Here is a 17,320-nt window from a genome sequence, read left to right on the forward strand (position 1 = left end):
TTAAGGTAAATAATATTACATAGTAACGATGTATCAGTTGCTGCACTTTTCAGTGTCTGCTTTGTGTGCACGACTTGAATTTAAAATGTCTTTCTATAGTGCTGATTTTTCTATCTGGAATTGGAATTTGGTTTTAATTTAAATTTGAAACTACTTTCAAGTGGTTTGAGTGAAATATATAGTACACTTTTATCCTTATTTATAATAAGTAGTCATTTTGGAAGTTAATTTCTTGGGTCTTAGATATTTGCTTAATGGAAAATTTAAAGTGTGATGTATTTTAATTACATATGTTTAAGTAATAAGTGGTAGTTTGCACTTGTAGAAGAGTTTACTAATCTCATTTACTAGCCTCTTACTCTGGGCTCCGGAAGGTGCCTGCCCATCGTCTTCCTGACCTGGTTGTCTCTGGCTGCCTTTGTGGAGGTTACTGATGGTCCAGCAGATGATAGGTGTAAGTCTCCTGGACCACTGCAGGCTAAAGGCAGCTTGGGCTTGAGCCGCTCTTTCAGCACAGCTGCCTGTGCTGTTTCCTATGCCCCTCCCCCACAGCATGGAGCCGTCAGTTCTAGGTTTCTGTAGGTGGTCTGGCTAGAGGTGATGGGTGGCTTGGTCCGACCATCCATCTCCTCCTTTGCTTTTGCATCTTATTCAACCCAAACTCATGTTTTTCTTGAGGCATCAGATCAGTATCGTCTGATGCATCAGGTGGGGTCGAGAGTCCTTGCTTAGACTGTAATAAACTCGGGTACTATTGGTGTTCTATTGGGATGTAGAGCAGGCTATATGCAGCATTCAGACTGCTCATGATCGTAGCAGGTTATCACAGCAAAGGAGGTATTCCCCTGCTCGGAGTGTAGTAGGCGATCACAGGGAAGGTGGTATTCCCCAACTGGGTCTTTCCTCTGTGAAATCACTTTCACCAGCTCTGTTGTGAAGTCTGAGATATTAGTGAGCTTGAGGTTTTGTTCCTCTCCAGTGGAATCTAGTTGATTTGGGGCTTGTGAAATTCACAATTCTGTGCTGCTAGGCATTCCGACTGGTGGTGCTACTTTAATGGAGTTTTTCATCATGCTGACTATGTGCCTCCCCTCCATGTTTGTCTGGGAAGGCAGAGCCAGACATAGCCTGGGTTTTCCGTGAGCAGGTGACCTTTAACTGAAAACCCATGTGTGACCACTGTAAGTTACAGGATGATGTGACCACGTAAAATTGGTTCAGCTTCTCATACGTAATTTTTTTTCCCTTAAGACAAATATGGTCTCTTTAGAAGGCCTTACCAAAGTAGTTGATCCTTCCCAGCTAACTCCTGAGTTCGATGGCTGCCTGGAATACAACCATGAAGAATGGATTGAAATCAGAGTAGCTTTCGAGGACTACATTAGCAATGCAGCCCATATGCTGTCTCGGCTAGAGGAACTTCAGGATATTCTAGCAAAGAAGGAATTGCCTCAGGACCTAGAGGGGGCTCGGAACATGATTGAGGAACACTCCCAGCTGAAGAAGAAGGTTATTAAGGCCCCCATAGAGGACCTGGATTTAGAAGGGCAGAAGCTGCTCCAGCGGATTCAGAGCAGTGAGAGTTTTCCAAAAAAGAACTCGGGCTCGGGCAATGCGGACCTGCAGAACCTTTTGCCCAAGGTGTCCACCATGCTGGACCGTCTACACTCCACCCGGCAGCATCTGCATCAGATGTGGCACTTGCGGAAACTGAAGCTGGACCAGTGCTTCCAGCTGCGGCTGTTTGAACAGGATGCTGAGAAGGTAAAAGCCGGGAGGGGGTGCCAGCCTGACAGAGGGAAGCCGCTGGGTCACTGGGCCTCAGGGCAAAGACCGATAAGATAATGTGAGGAAACAGAGAAGGGAGGAAGTTAATAGGTCTGTAGTTCCAGTGTTCATTCTGCAGCAAGGCCCATTCGGAGGCCATCCTTAAACCTGGCCACCAGCCTTATTCACAGAGCCATTATAGAAAGTCCGAGCTAAAACTACCAGTGGTTTGATGAAGAGTATCTGAAAGGGAAGCAAGTACACACTGCATGATTGTATTCTTGAAAGCAGTGATTACGTATAGATTTTCAGATAGCTGTCCTTCTTCCAACAAAGCCAGCAAACCTATTCAGACCTATACTGTGTCCTTTGTACCAGAAGGTGAGTGATGCCGCTGAGAACAGGGTTCTAGGTGATGCGGGCAGTAACGGTCGATGTTCTCATGTCTCGTTCTTGTGTACTAGAGACACCCACTGGTCACAGTGAATGCTCGTTCATTACCAGATCATGTGTTCTTTGCAATGTGAAAGAAAAGGACACTTGCAAACAGGAATGGTTTTGCAAGCCGTGGACGTAGGTGAAGTAACCCTTAACCTTGTGGTTTTGTTTTCCCTGGGCTGGTAAACATATACTTTAAAGTAAAAGAAAAACCCCACTAGGAAATTCTGGTACAGGATGCTGAAAGGGCTTTTAGACGGCTAACAGCCAGTATCACTGGCTTATGTGAGACCGAGTCTGAAAACTCTCAAATCCGTTGAAACGTTTGGTAATTTCGTTGTTTGCATTTTCTCAGGTTTCTGTGTCTTGCATGAGAGAGTACTGTTTCTGCTGTTAGTAATCTCTGCTTAGATCCTAGCACAAAGACCCATGAGTCCTGGGGCCAGCCTTGTGTCTTCAAAGGCAAAGCAGTAGGAAGCATGGGTCACTTTCTAGACCAAGGGGCCTGGGCACAGAAGACAGGAGCTTCTGTTAGGTTGAGGGAGCCGGCTGAGTTCCGTCCCAGAGACAACACTTTAGGATCTGCTGCCTTAGGCGCTCTCGCTTTGAAGCTCTGAGGCAAGCCTCCCCCACCCCCACTCTCCTTCCCAGCCCTTTCTTTTCTGCAGTGATTCTGAGTTGTCTTTTTCTTCCGGTAGATGTTTGACTGGATCACACACAACAAAGGCCTGTTTCTAAACAGCTACACGGAGATTGGGACCAGCCACCCGCACGCAATGGAGCTTCAGACGCAGCACAATCATTTTGCTATGAACTGTATGGTAAGCTGTTGTCAGAACCTGTGACCTTGGACAATCTGCTTGACCTCTTTGACCCTCAGTTGCTAATCTATGAAGTGGGTACATAGTCTTTCTTTGATATATTGTGTTATTTACTCTGTTATGTATAAAACACTTTAGTGTGGCTTTCAATATGTAGTTAGTGCTCAAGAAACCATAATTAACACCTTCGATGTTATCTAATTAAAGTAGGTAAGGAACTCCTGAAGGTAGGAGGGATGTCTCTTTTCTCCCTCCCTCTTTCCCTCCTTCCCACCTCACTTCCTTTCTTTATAAGCATTTTTTTTCTTTTCGGCAGTATGTTTGTGTTGCCTTTCTCAATTAAGCTTCAGTTAGGATGTGATCACTTTGTACTGTGCTGGTGACAGCAGTTCGGGAGCTTCCTTGAGCTTTCCTTGCCCCTCATTCTGACCCCTCCACCAGTGACCAGCCATCATGCATGCCAGACGAGGCCCACTAGTTACCAGTCCTTACTATTACTGTCAGAGTTTTGAGGAACCTTAAAGAATAAAGGACTACTTACAAGTACATAGGTAGGCTGTCTCTAAAGAAACCCTGTGAGGGAATACCAGGAATAACGCTCATTCTACCATACCATACAAGCTTCAGGATCAAGTCAAGGCATAGGTACTTGTAGTTGGGATGGCCCAGGACCACATGGCAGGGGCTCTGTAGGGCTGTGTGGCCACCAGGCTCCTGGTTGTACTGAAAATGATGGAGTCGTGGGGAATGGGAAGCACAAAGGCTGGTGTAGTCAGCTCAGGAAATGAAATTGACGAAGGACTGTGTAACTGGGTCTGCGGATAATCTCCATCCATGCTTTCCCAGGATAATCTCCATCCATGCTTTCCCAGGAGGACCGTTTTAGGGGACTGCTCTTCTCTTATTCTGAAGTTCTAACTGAGCGCCTCGCATGCACTCTCCTGACACTGTGTGCAGTAGCCTTTTCTCCTAAGGATCAGAGAAAGCAGCACTAGCAAATCCAGCCACTTTAAGGGGTGTTAAGGGACAGAAGGAGGAACATATATGGGAATGGAAGGTGTTGCATCTGCATCTCTCCCATGGTGACAGAGTACCCGAGACCCATGGCCTAGAGCAGAGGAGATACGGGCTCGGTTTCCCCATGGTGACAGAGTACCCGAGACCCATGGCCTAGAGCAGAGGAGATACGGGCTCGGTTTCCCCATGGTGACAGAGTACCCGAGACCCATGGCCTAGAGCAGAGGAGATACGGCTTGGTTTCCCCCATGGTGACAGAGTACCCGAGTCCCACGGCCTAGAGCAGAGGAGATACAGGCTCGGTTTCCCCATGGTGACAGAGTACCCGAGACCCATGGCCTAGAGCAGAGGAGGAGATACGGGCCTCAATTTCAGAGCTTTCAGCCCATACTTGCTTGGCTGTTATTTCTGACACTGACAATTCTAAGACAGGAAGTGTGTGAGGATCAGCATTGTCTCATGGGAACCAGGGTCCCAGCAGAGCCTTCAGAGGCATACCTGCTCCCTGTCGCTAGACCCATCTTCTAGGAGTGCCATCAGCTGAGACAAAGCTTAGCACATGCTCAACATATGAGTCTTCGGGAGACATCTCAAGTCCCTAGCACATTGATTTTAATTTAAAGGAAGCTGGTTAAAGCATTAATGAACCCACACAAGCCAGGAAGTATATGCTCACCTGCCATACTGAAGTGAAGTGCCTTCTGCCTCTGCTCTTCTGCCTCTGCTGCTACTTTTGACTGCAAGGTCTGAGTCTCTAGGAAAGGAATATGGGATGGATTTGCTTGGCCTGTCCATCACATATAAAAGCAGCTCCACCAGGTTCCAGTCAGTGATGGTAGAAAGGATCAACAAAAGTGTGCAAGGAAAGACCAAAGGAGAGAATTGTGTAGGTTAGGGCTAGGACTCGGGACCTATAGCAGGGAAGAAGAGCTGGCTGCATGGGCTCACGGGGGTGGAAAGGCAGAGAAGGACACAACAGAAGGGATTGGGCAGACTGCTGAAGAGTAAGCAGCAGGATCCAGGAACAGGGCAATGTCATAAAAGTAAAAACACGTGGATGACCTGGGATTTGTTGACTGTGGGCCTCCACTCCACGTTTTCCCCATCCTTGATTGAAACAGGAAATTGAAAGAGGAGTGGAAGCGGGAAGATACGCGCTGTGAAGTCTTGCTTTGCAAAAAGGAAAAAGCAAGTTTGTTTTGTTTTTAAAATCCTGTATACTCATGTTGTCTGTCAGCTGATAGACTCGGGTGGGATTTCAGCAGAGCAGAAGAACCTTCCTTCCTCAGTGCAGCATGGTTCCTGCTGTGCCTGACTTCACACTCCAGGGAGGAAGTGGAGCCCTTTGAGGAGGGTGTCTGTTGGCACAAACCATGGCTCAGGTTTATCCAGAAAGGAGAGCTTGTCTTCACACAGACAGCCTTTGGTTGCTGAGTACATCTTTTTCAATTCTGGGCTCTAGTCCGGTTCCTTCAGGTCTTTGTGATCGTTTGTCAGCGACCCTGCCCTCTGGATCCTGGGCAGGGTTAGAAGCCAAGAAATGAGCAATAATGGTATATTTGTGTGTACCCCTTGTGCGTTTGATTGTTCTGTGGCTAACAGTTATGCCTTTCGGTGAGTTGATTGATAATTTTACAGCTTTAAAAACAGAATTTGGAATCCAACTCAGGGTTTATGGAAATCCAGAGAGTAAGGCAATTGACGTAGGATGTCAGGTGATTGTGCTTCAGAACTAGGGAACTGTTAACTGACTGTCCACAAAAGCTCTCTGGCTTTCTTAGGAAGGAGTCTCCTATCTGCATCCTTCAGTGAACCTCTCCCTCTGCCTCCTCTGCAGAACGTGTATGTAAATATAAACCGCATAATGTCTGTGGCCAACCGCTTGGTGGAGTCGGGCCACTACGCCTCTCAGCAGATTAAGCAGATTGCGAATCAGCTGGAGCAGGAGTGGAAGGCATTTGCGGCAGCCTTGGACGAGCGCAGCACCTTGTTGGACATGTCCTCCATCTTTCACCAGAAGGCTGAAAAGGTCAGTGTCTATAACCCCCAGCCCACAAAGCAAGAGCCAGAGCATGCCTCCCTCTAGTCTTCTTGTGTAACTGAGTCTTGGTGGTCTTCAGACAAAATTTGCTGTGAGCGCTGCTGTTCTCCGCCTTGAGCTGCAATCCTTGCTGGCTTGTTTGGTGCCCTGCAAATTTAGGCACTTGCGCTTTGAACTCTACATTTGTTTTGTTTGCTCACGATTCATTTTGCATATGAGGTAAAGGGTCTTTGTATAGTTCAGGCTGGCCTGGGGCTTGCTGTGTCACATAGCTTCACACTGGCCAGACCCCCCACTCCCATACCTCCTGTGCTGGAATTGCAGGTGTGTCTGCAGTGCCCGACTTCGCCTTTGTTTTTCAGGGTTTTGTTGTTGCTGTTGTTGTTTCCCCTTTCCTTTGTAAAATAACAAAACAAAACCCCACAAACTTGCTTGGGAGGATTGTTTCAGAGCATGAAAATAGCCACCTGTCTCTGCCCTGTGTGTGTCTCTTACCTGAAATACGTGGGAAATTGGTCAGGGGTCGGCGTTCGGCTAAAGAGTGTATGGTTGAACATTCTTACTTGTAAAATGCTCTGAAATACTTGTTTGAGAAGGCGGTTTTGTAAAGCTCTGACGTTTCAGATTCCAGGTTTTCTCACTAGTGGTGTTTGATCTATAATAGCAAGCGGCAGCTGCTGTTCTTTCTCCCCATCTTCTCTCTACTCCTTTGCCGCCTTCTCCCCATCCTCATCACTCCTTCTATTCTCTGTATTATGTGCATGGGAATACTGCAAGCTGTAGACTGCCTCTAACTAGCTTGTGTGAGGGTGCTCTGGAGGTGCTGTGCATCTCTGCAGCGGGCTGGGCCTTCTACAATGGCTCTAAGAGGTACACCTGGCTTCACACTTACTCTCTCAATTGGCAGTGTCTCTTCTTGGCAGAGGTGGCAGTGGGTGTTCTTGCCTTCCCATTCACTTCTTTGTCTAGGATTGGGAGGCTTACTGGTGCCCTGCTGCAAATATGGGAAAGGATAGGTCCACCCTTTTGGCCTTCTGCAGCCATAGGAAAGCCGTGCCAGCAAGGGCTGTGTGGGAATGGCTTTTGGGCAGGCAGTTTGCACGTCTTGACTATGTGTTGTTAGATCCTGACCTCATCTTGGTTTCATGGGCTGAGAAGCTGTTTGACACTCTTGTTAAAGAGAAGGTTTACGGATCCCACCACCTCAGCTCAGGTACGCCTGTCTGAAAAGACCCCGGGGAAGGAAGGCAGCAGAAAGTGAGAGATGGCTTGTGGCTGACATAATTGCAGGGAGGATGCTATCGACGAAACACCTTTGCACGGGTCCCTGACATACAGTGCAGGGAGCCTTCACTGTGAAGACTGCCAGATGGTGGGTGGTGACTTATTTCAAAGGAAGAAGGCCAGTACAGCTTTCTCTCTTCTGAAGGGAAACGACTGCGTTTGTAAGGATTGGCATGCTGGTTCTGAAAAGGGCAAAGTTTCTTTTTGTCTCAAAGCAGTTGTCAATAAAACTAAGCAGAGGTCCCAGCTTGCCCAGGATTTCAGCAAGGCAGTCTTGTGTTGCACAAGATAGTAATTAGCAATGATCTCAACACTAGAAACCTTTAAAGTGTGAAGCAAGGAAAGAAACTAGTGGAATATAAACAGGAAAAAAAATCTTAATGGCATCACATGAAAGCAATGAGTGAGGCCTTCAGATTGCACTGTTGGATGCCTTACTAACTGCGCACTTAACCATTTCTATGACCAAGGACAAACAAACTCACACAAGGAGCGTGGGTTAGAGTAGCAATCTTCCATGACCCCATAACTACCTCCACTCCACAGGTACAGAGCAGATGCACTTGAACATCTGACATTGTTGCTAGAGAAAGACAGCTGTGTATTTTACCTCTGTCATCTCTAACAGCTGTGCTATGATGGTAGCAGCCCACTAAGCCAAGATCTGCTGAGTTTGTTGGTGGGGATGGGAGGCTCCAGAAATGTACGTGGAGACACTAGGAGCTGTACCAGGCTTTCTCGCTTAGGCTACCCACCAGCTCCCACATCATGACATGGAGAGGTATTATTAGTTTTGAATGCAAAGCCTTGGCTTATGCTCATTTCTAGCTAGCTCTTTTAATGTAAATTAGCTTGTTTCTCTTTATCCACCTCTTGCCTTGGGACTTTTTACCTTTTCTTACTTTCTTGCTGTCTATAGAGACAGTCTAGCTGGCTGTCAGCTGCCCAGCTTCTTGCCCCAGGCGTGTCTCTTGTTCTCGCCTCTTCCTCTCAACTTCTTTCTCCTTTTAACCTTAGATTTCTCCTCCTGTTTATTCTCTCTCCCCAGCAGCCTCATCTATCCCTCTTCTGCCGAGCTATTGGCTGTTAGGCTTTTTATTCAATCAATCAGGTGCTGTAGGCAGGCAAGGTGAAACAAATGCAACACGTTTTTACATCATTAAACAAATGCAACAAGTGTAATACATCCTGACACCATTAAATAAACCCAGCATAAACAATGTGACACATGTTTGCAGTTGAAATACTATCCCATGACAAGGAGCAGGACATCTGGCTTGCAGTCATGGGAGACCGTCTGTAGTCCGTATGGAGAGATTCAGACCTGTGAGTAAACCCAGAACACCAGTTGCTGTTCTCATTTGCTTAGAAATAATCTAGAACAGTGCGTGTCGTGGGAACATCTCCTCATCCATGTTCCACTACTAAACATTTCAGATGTGCGGCAAAGTTGAAGGAGCCCAAGGTATTTGGGTGAAATGAACAACTGTAATTTATAGATTTGAAGGAGACTATGCTGGAAGACCATGGAACTCATGGAATCCTGATTGAGCTTCACAGTGCTCCAGGTCTCTGCACTTTAGAGAAGAGGCATGGCTGAACTTAGGAGGGACTGGTAAAGAATGGGCACTGCATGTGTTTTGACCTTGGTGAGTCCTGTGCGCAAACACCCAGTGCAGGAGGAGCAGTAGGGGACCTTTGCCAGTGTTTCCTTTCCCCCTCACCGAAGAGAAGAACCGCCCAAGGAACTCTTATAACATGGGGAAACTACACCAAGTTAGGTGGGCAGGAGAGGAGTAGGTGGGCTCCGCCTGCTCTTTGCCTTAAGCTACGTCTAGAGAGGAACAGAAAAGTGGACTCCATGACTTAGACTTTCATCTTAACCACGTCTTTGAATCTTACCCATAATTTTCATTGAGGAACTTAGATGTGATTAGGGGACACGGTGCTCATACATGTGACCCAGGAACTGTCCTGCTGATGAAAGAAGGCTTCTCTGAGGGTGCGTGCCACAAGGAGCTGCTTGGCGTCCCAGCTCTGGCTCCATGAACTCTTGTGTTGGTGTCTGCCAGTGCCTTTATAAGTCAGATGCACAGTTTCCAAAGATGTCCCCACCGTTCTCTCATCTCCTTATCTCTGCTGATGGTCAGGAGTCAGAGGGTCAATTTGTAGTAGACAGGAAGATGGGCCTCCAGTGTTATGACTTTATGGTAGGTTCTGCCTTTTACTTAGCTTAGGTCATGTGACATGTTCTCTGGGCAGTCCCTTTGTGTCAGGAAGATTTCATAGCAAGTATTTTTGTAATTATATTTTTAAGCAACAAATTAAAATGACTTGATTTTTACTGTCTTTTCAAATCCCCAAGTTTTAGAGCTTTTTGTCCCATGTGCTAGTCTGTCATCACTTGTGGCTGCTAAAGCCACTTATGGTTAAATAAAATTAGTAATAGAATCGTAATAAAAAATAAACATGAATTAAAGGAGAATTAACTATTTCACTCTGTCCGTAGGTCACATGCACATGTGGCCAGCAACTGTGTGGTTAGACCACAGACAGATGTTTCCATTGCCGCTGCACTGAGTGCTGAGCCAGCTTATGTGGAGTGAGCTTTGTTTCAACTGTGACTAATGGCTTTCTGTGCTCTAACAGTCAAAAATGAATTAGCTACCCGTGGTTTTGTCTCACAGCTCTTAACAAAATGAAATAAGGCTAATGATCATTTGGTCTCTTAGCCTTGTGGAATAAATGGAGCCAGAGGTGTAACTGTCCAGACAGCTTGTTGAGCAGGGTTTGCGCATGTTCCTAAGCCTAGACCTTGCGTGGAGGTCTGTGACTTGAACCAGTCCTCATCAGAATAGCTCTTCCGCCCTTACAGTAATATTCACATAAAACTACACTTTTCATTAACATATAAAAGGAAACGTTTATTATTAAAATGATGTGTGTTTTTATTAGGCTGGGGAGATGGCTCAGTGGTTAAAGCACTCACCACCTAACAATGAGGACTTGAGTTCAATCCCCAGCATTTATATGAAGCTAGATGCACATTAGTGCATATCTGTAATCCCACAACTCCGATGGTGAGACAAGAGATGGGGATCCTCAGCAGCCTGCAGGCTAGCCAGCCTAATGGATGCAAGTTTGAGCAACAGGAGCCCCAGAAAGCAAGTACCACAACAAGGAGCCCACGCTGTCACACTTGGGCCCCATACCTGAATACAAACACACACACCCCTGAACACACACATACACACCCCTCTGAATGAACACATACACCTGAACACACAACCTGAGCACATACATACACACAGACACACACACCTGAACACACACACACACACACCTCTGAATGAACACATACATTAACATAGACACACACACCTGAATACACACTCCTCAGCACACACAAATGCACACATACCAATGTATAAAACAAAGAATGATTTCTACATGATTGTCCTCTTGTGGAATATACATTTGGGTTATTTGGGCATGTGTCTGAGTTAAATAATGAAAAAAGAATAGACTGTCACTTCAGTATCCCTTTGGAAGAACAAAGAATATGGAACAGTCCTGAACTAACTTTATTTCTTAAGTAAACCTTCTTTGCGAATGCCTTTCTTCAGGGTCTCACCTTAATTCTTGGCTTGCGATAATAACAGTATTCTCATGGGATGGGAAGGATTTAGGGTAAAAGCTGTTTGGAAACAAAGTATATTAAGAAGTAGGCTGGTGGCATGCAGAGTGATCACTGGCATGTTTGGTTCATACCAAGCTTGCTAAACTGTTTTCCCCAGGTTTCTGTATTGGAGCCTCTGAGCTAGATTCATGGTATGTGTCTGGAAGCGCTCACATGCCCGTGACTCCCATGGCCAGAGGAGAAATGAAAAGTAGACTATTATTACAGAATTCAGTTATTATCTAGAAATGAAAACAAAGTGAGATGAGACACAGGGAGAAACTCTGAGGTTTGTGCTCGAGTGTGTTGGTCTCCTTTTCAACCACTTGGTTTTTCCAAGGAGGAACAATTGCTTCTGAGTAATAATCAGATCATTCAATTTAGGACGTTTCAATCTCTGTCTCCTCCACCACCTGTGCTAGGCAGAGGCCTCAGGAGGTGATGGAGGGGAGGTTGAGGGAGGGGGCTAGTTAGGAAATAAATTGCCAGGAGGACCTTAACCCTGAGTGAGGTACATGCTTAGAGTAAATTAGTCTGCTAAGTAATTATTCAAGGTCTCATTTTGAAACTGTGTCAGTCATTTCTCCCTCACCCATTCGACTCAGTTTTGCAAAGTTATCCGACTTAAACTCCTTTTCATCTTCTGTTCAACAACAGTTTTTTAAAAAGACATTTTTGGCTGGCTCAAGCAAGATGAATCTCAGCAGCTACTGTTAAGAGCATTAGCTGCTCTTCCAGAAGACCAGGGTTCAATTCCTAGCACCCACATGCAGCTCATAACTATAACTCTAGTTTCACGGGAATCTCGCACCCTTACACAGACATATACAGACAAAACACCAAAGCACATAATAAATAAATTTTGAAGGAAAAAAAGACATCTTAAAATCAAGTTTCCTTCAGTGTTAGAAGCGCTCTACCTTTCCCTGTGCTCTGGGGGTCCTGGTCTGGCCTACTCACTCCTCTTTCCCTGTTCTTGAGGATCCTGGCCTGGCCTGCTTGCTCCTATCTGCTGTGCTGGGGGTCCGGCCTGGCCTGTGCATCCTGCTATGGATTATGGCCTGTGCCTGAGGTACACAGAAACTGAAACATGGCATCAGGTTTTACATAAAAAAAAAGAACTTTTAAAAATTAGGTCATCAAGCCAGCAGGCTGCTGGGAGCCTTCTACAGAAGAGGGGCCAGGGAGAGCTGGTGATTGGATGGAAGTTTTTAGGTTCTTTGCCAGGTGTAGTACCTCTTCACCATACTTCACGTACATGGATCTTGTTTCTTCCCTGAAGGGGTTATGTCTCGTGAGGAGGAATTTGACCCACTGCCTTGAGAAGGTTGTAGCTCAAGTTGAGCTGGCTTCCTCTGCATGTCCATTCTTGAGCCATTTTCAAACTATCTTTGAATCGATCTTGGAAGTTTTTCTTGGAAAACAGCTTAAGTATTTTGTTATTTCAGGAATCTATGCTGGGTACATCGAGTCCTGTTCTGATTTTAGTTGCTTCAAAAATTGGAGGTGAATGCATAGAGAATTGATGCAGTGGCCTCTGACACTGCTCCCCATTAAATTGTGAACTAGTGCAGCATCTAATTAATGCATGTTCTGTAAAAAGCATCTTACTTCTTCTTAGTACATTGTAAGTCTGTGTTGGGGTGCTTGGCAGTGGCTATTGTCTATGAGCTAATTAATTGCTGACTTGGACCTGATGACTTACTAATAAAGGTGGCTAACTCCAGCCAATTCATATTTGAAAAGGGTTTACAATGACTTATTAATTGGTACTAAGTGCACGAACGGAGGAAGAGAAAGTGAAGCAGCACTGGAGATTACTCAGCAGCATCCGACCTGCCCTGATTGACATTTATAGAACAAGCTACCCAAGAAACACTTAGAATGCACCGGAGTAGTATGCGTGGGAGGAGAGGTCTGGAGTAATCTCATTATGACTCCTATTGCCTTGAGAGTGCTAGAAGACTCCATAGAAGTGTTGATGGAAATCATCAGTGGAACTCACGGTGGTGGAGGGATGCTTGAAGCCACCAGAAACCACAGGTTGTCTGGTGACACTGCCATGTCTTCAGACTCGGAGGTTTGCATGTACAGAGGTTTTCATGAGCAGTAGCTACATGGCTGACTTGTCTGTCTGAAGCTCCTGTATACTGCGAGTGACGTGAATGTAGACAGAAGTTTCTGTCCCTCCTGGTCCCACAGCCGTTCAGTCCCAAAGAAACACACAGAGGCTTATATTAATTATAAACTGCTTGGCCTATTATCTCAGGCTTATTATTAACTAGCTCTTACAACTTAAATTAACCCATAATTCTTTTTTATGTTTAGCCACATGTTTTGGTATCTTTTCTCAGTGAGGCATTCTCATCTTGCTTCCTCTGTGTCTGACTGGTGACTGTGTGTCTGCCTTTTTCTTCATCCCAGAATTCTCCTAGTCTGGTTGCCCTGCCTATACTTCCTGCCTGACTACTGGTCAGTCAGTGTTTTATTAAACCAATATGAGTGATAAATCTTTACAGTGTACAAGAGCATTATCCCACAGCACATGAAAGTTGTTCTCCTTGTACTTAAGAATTATACACTGCCTTTCCTGTCCCAACCGCCCACCCTCTGCCTTCCCTGCTGAGCATAGACTGTGAGGGACTGGCCTCAGAGAGGTTAAACCCATCAGCTATTGCCATCTATTTGGCTCTTTAATTGGGCTTTCTGTGCTTTCTTCTTCACTCCACTGTGAAGGATTCTGATAGCATCTCCCCAGGAGATTTGTTAGTGATTCATCACTATTGATGAGCTCTGGAGGTGATGGGGGCAGTGAGGTAGTATTGGAACCCGGGTCAACATTCCAAGCTGAGCATCCTAGACTGCCCTACCAGTTTCCACCTCCTGAAGTTTCTCCTGAAAGCCCAGAGATTAGGCAGCCTAGACCTTCCTGGCCTGAGCTGAATAGTTTGAGAGACTCGGTTTTCCTGTAAGCATGCAAGAGACAAAGTTGCAGACTCCCCCCCCCCCCCAGTGAAGCCCACCCTACTGCTCAGCCCTCCTGGGCAGAGAGGGGAGTAGGGAAGAGTGGGCTTGATGTTCCCCATTGCTGGGGTTCAAGTCAGGAAGCAGAATTTCAGTGTGGACTGGAAAAGCAAAAGGACAGACAGACAAGGCAAGACAATGTTATTCAGGCTCCATGAGCAGCTGGCACCAGTGATTCCGTTAACTGCAGCTGCCTGCACCAGCAGCCCAGTGATATTCAACCATGTTATTATTTGCTTCCATTCTCCCCATTCTCCCTCAGCTACAACTCTTATCAAAATTGTGTTGGAAGTGTGTCCCCCTTTCAGCCTAAATGATTAGTTATCAATAGAAATAATCTTCTCTTTTTCTTTTTTTTCCCTCCAAGTACATGAGCAATGTGGATTCATGGTGTAAGGCCTGTGGTGAGGTAGACCTTCCCTCCGAGCTGCAGGACCTGGAAGACGCCATTCATCATCACCAGGGGATCTACGAGCACATCACCCTCGCTTATTCTGAGGTAAGGGTGTGTTTTACCTCTAGTGCAGGGCATCGGTGGGTTTAAAGGATAGCTCTAAAGCTGTAAATGGATGTCTTGGGCAGCTCAGGAAAAACTGTATCCTGCTAAACTATAGTTTATTCACCCAGCGTTTGGATTTCTGGTAGGTATGGGGTGAAGGTGGGGAGTAAAGTGTGTGGTAGCCAGAAAGCGGTCTTTACATGGATTGACGTTTTTGGAAATGGGGTGCCTATATTTTATCTGTTAAATAGTAAATAGTTTCTACCATATTTGGGAAATCTGCACTTGCATGCTATATAATCTAGGCAGATTCAGTTTTATCTTTGTGACTGAATCTCATTAGATAGGAAGGGATGCCTGCTTCAGTTGCATGCTCTGGGTCCCAAAACATTCGCTGTTTTCCAGATGTGTAGAGCTTGCTGGCGTAGACATCCATGAGTATTAGTTGCTTTCATATAGCTGTGACCACAATACCCAGCAGAAACAATTGAAGGGGAGAACCATCTCTTTTGACTTGTTGAGTTCACCAGGGCCAGGCCATACCCTTCAGACCCCCATTCCTGGTGACACATCTCCAGATTCCAGAGCATCCACAGAGTACATGAGACCACAGAGGACCAGGCACCAAGTGTGACGTTTCCTTTGTGAATTTTAAGGGGCTGTATTGAAATTGTGCTTGATGCGCCCTTGTCTCCTTTGCTGCTGCCCACTTCTGTGCCATGCTCCGTGGTACAGATTTTAGACAGACTTGCTGCTCACCGTACTGAGGACACCGAGACATTGAGGTAGCATGACTTGTGCCAGGTCAGCTGGTAGAGCGGGATAGCTGCGTGACCTCAGGCAGACTGGCTGCATGTTCCCATTGATCAGTCTCCTGGCATGTCGCTGAGTGTCATCCTCACCTGTGTCCTGTTTACCTGGCTGTGCAATAGGTGGTGGCTTAGTTGTGGTTACTATTGCTGTGATGAAACACCATGACCAAAAGCAGCTTAAGGAGGAAAGGGTTTATTTGACTTACTCTCCTGTATCACTGTCCCTTGAAGGAAGTCGGAGCAGGACCTCAAACAGAGTAGGAGTTGACAAAGGCCATGGAGGAGTGCTGTTTACTGGCTTGGCCTTCATGGCTTTCCCAGCCTGTTTTCTTATAGAACCCAGGACCACCAGCTTTGGGGTGGCACTGCTGACAATGGGCTGGGTCCTTCCACATCAATCACCAATTAAGAAAACACCTGCAGGCTCACCTGCCGCTCATTCTTGTGGATGCATTTTCTCAACCGGTGTTCCCTCCATTCAGTGACAGCTTTTGTACCACGTCGACATCAAATTAGCCAGTGGAGATGGGTCTGTGGAAATGGTGAGACTCTAAGGAGTAGGGGTGGGCAGAAACCCGAGCTTGCTTTCCAGTAGAGTTTTCTCCTTTCTCTTTAATTAATAGGAAGCATTTATACTGTTCTGTGCTGATGGCTGCTGTGATGCCTCAGTCAGAGAAGTATTCAAAGCTCCCCACAGAGGGCTGGGCATGCAGATTCTGAACTGACCAGCTGGCAGCACCATGTCCTTGGGCCCAGGTCTCCTGCAGACTAGTGTCTGTGTGCAGGTTCAGTAGCGCCACAGAGCGCTGCTGTGCTTGGCTCAGGTGCCGTCCAGTCTCCTTTCTGTTAGTCACCCTTTTGCTCAACAAGTGTCTCACTTTTTTGAGTACTCCTTTTCGTTTTCCCAATTCTGAGTTTAATTGTGCATGCATAGCTACTTGGTTGTTCCGTTTGTTAGGAGCTGCTTATGTGAGTGGCAGTCCTTTGTACAGTCCAACTAAAGACTGGATGGCTTTTTCATTTCTTAAAGCACTTTTACTCATGAGGATTATGGGTTTGCTAATCCCATCGACTGCTGAGGATCATCAGGGTCCTAGTGTACCATTTCTGTGCAGCATCTAGTTCTCACCTGCAGTGAAGACCGTGAATGACCCAGTACTCACGACTAAGCGCTCAGTTACCTACTCTTATGTGGCCTTTTCTCCAGCACTGCTTTGTGGTTACAGTGGTGGACCTGCACGGGGCAGATGTGCACCCTGTCCTTATCAGACAGAGAAGGCATGGGCAGCCTTTGTTCCCAGTACAGCTGGTTATGCTCTGCTCCTGGGAACAGCTGAGAAGATGCATGGCAGACATCAGAATCACTCTGACCTGACTGAGGTCAGCAGTCCTAGCTACAAAACAGGAATCTCTAATTACTTTTCCACATCCTATAAAGTGGGCAACTTGACTTGGTACATACATTACCTATGGCATAGTTTTGCTCCAATATAAACTGGTGCTGATAATTCAAAATAATTTGATGGGAAGAAAAGAACCTCCCAAGCTGAGGTCTAAAATGAATTTTTAGCCTAAGTATGTGTTAGCAACAGAACTATAAATTCAGGGGAGACAGCAACTTGTACTCAACTGAAAAAACTTTCAGAAAACATAATGACAGTTCCTTTGCCTGTAAATTATAAGATAGTTTACAACCAATTGAAAAGTGGTAGAATGGCAGCTTGCGCCCACATTCCCCGGACCCAGACCTGCCCATGTCTAACATGGAACACAACCATGCTCTCTCTACACCGCCCCTCTCTCCACACAGACATCCTGTCCACAGATCCATTCATGTCTTTTACTTTTCTGGTCGAATATTGCATTAATATGTCTTGACCCTCTCTTTTCCTGCCTTTTATGGCTTAGATTCTTAAAAAGTACAGAACTTTCATTGTT

General features: G+C 46.0%; 1 protein-coding gene across 5 annotated transcripts in view; it reads left to right on the forward strand.

Annotated features, from left to right (window-relative positions):
- Trio (trio Rho guanine nucleotide exchange factor) overlaps positions 1-17,320 on the forward strand; it is a 289,908-nt gene that overhangs the window by 119,814 nt on the left and 152,774 nt on the right. For all 5 annotated transcript variants that reach the window (XM_075975805.1, XM_075975801.1, XM_075975802.1 and 2 more), the window contains exons 5-8: positions 1,252-1,764; positions 2,904-3,026; positions 5,881-6,072; positions 14,439-14,570. In XM_075975805.1, the coding sequence (XP_075831920.1) occupies positions 1,252-1,764; positions 2,904-3,026; positions 5,881-6,072; positions 14,439-14,570 (960 nt within the window). The remainder of the gene's footprint in view (positions 1-1,251; positions 1,765-2,903; positions 3,027-5,880; positions 6,073-14,438; positions 14,571-17,320) is intronic.

This window comes from Microtus pennsylvanicus, chromosome 6, assembly GCF_037038515.1.
Source record: "Microtus pennsylvanicus isolate mMicPen1 chromosome 6, mMicPen1.hap1, whole genome shotgun sequence".
Taxonomy (NCBI): Eukaryota; Metazoa; Chordata; class Mammalia; order Rodentia; family Cricetidae; genus Microtus; species Microtus pennsylvanicus.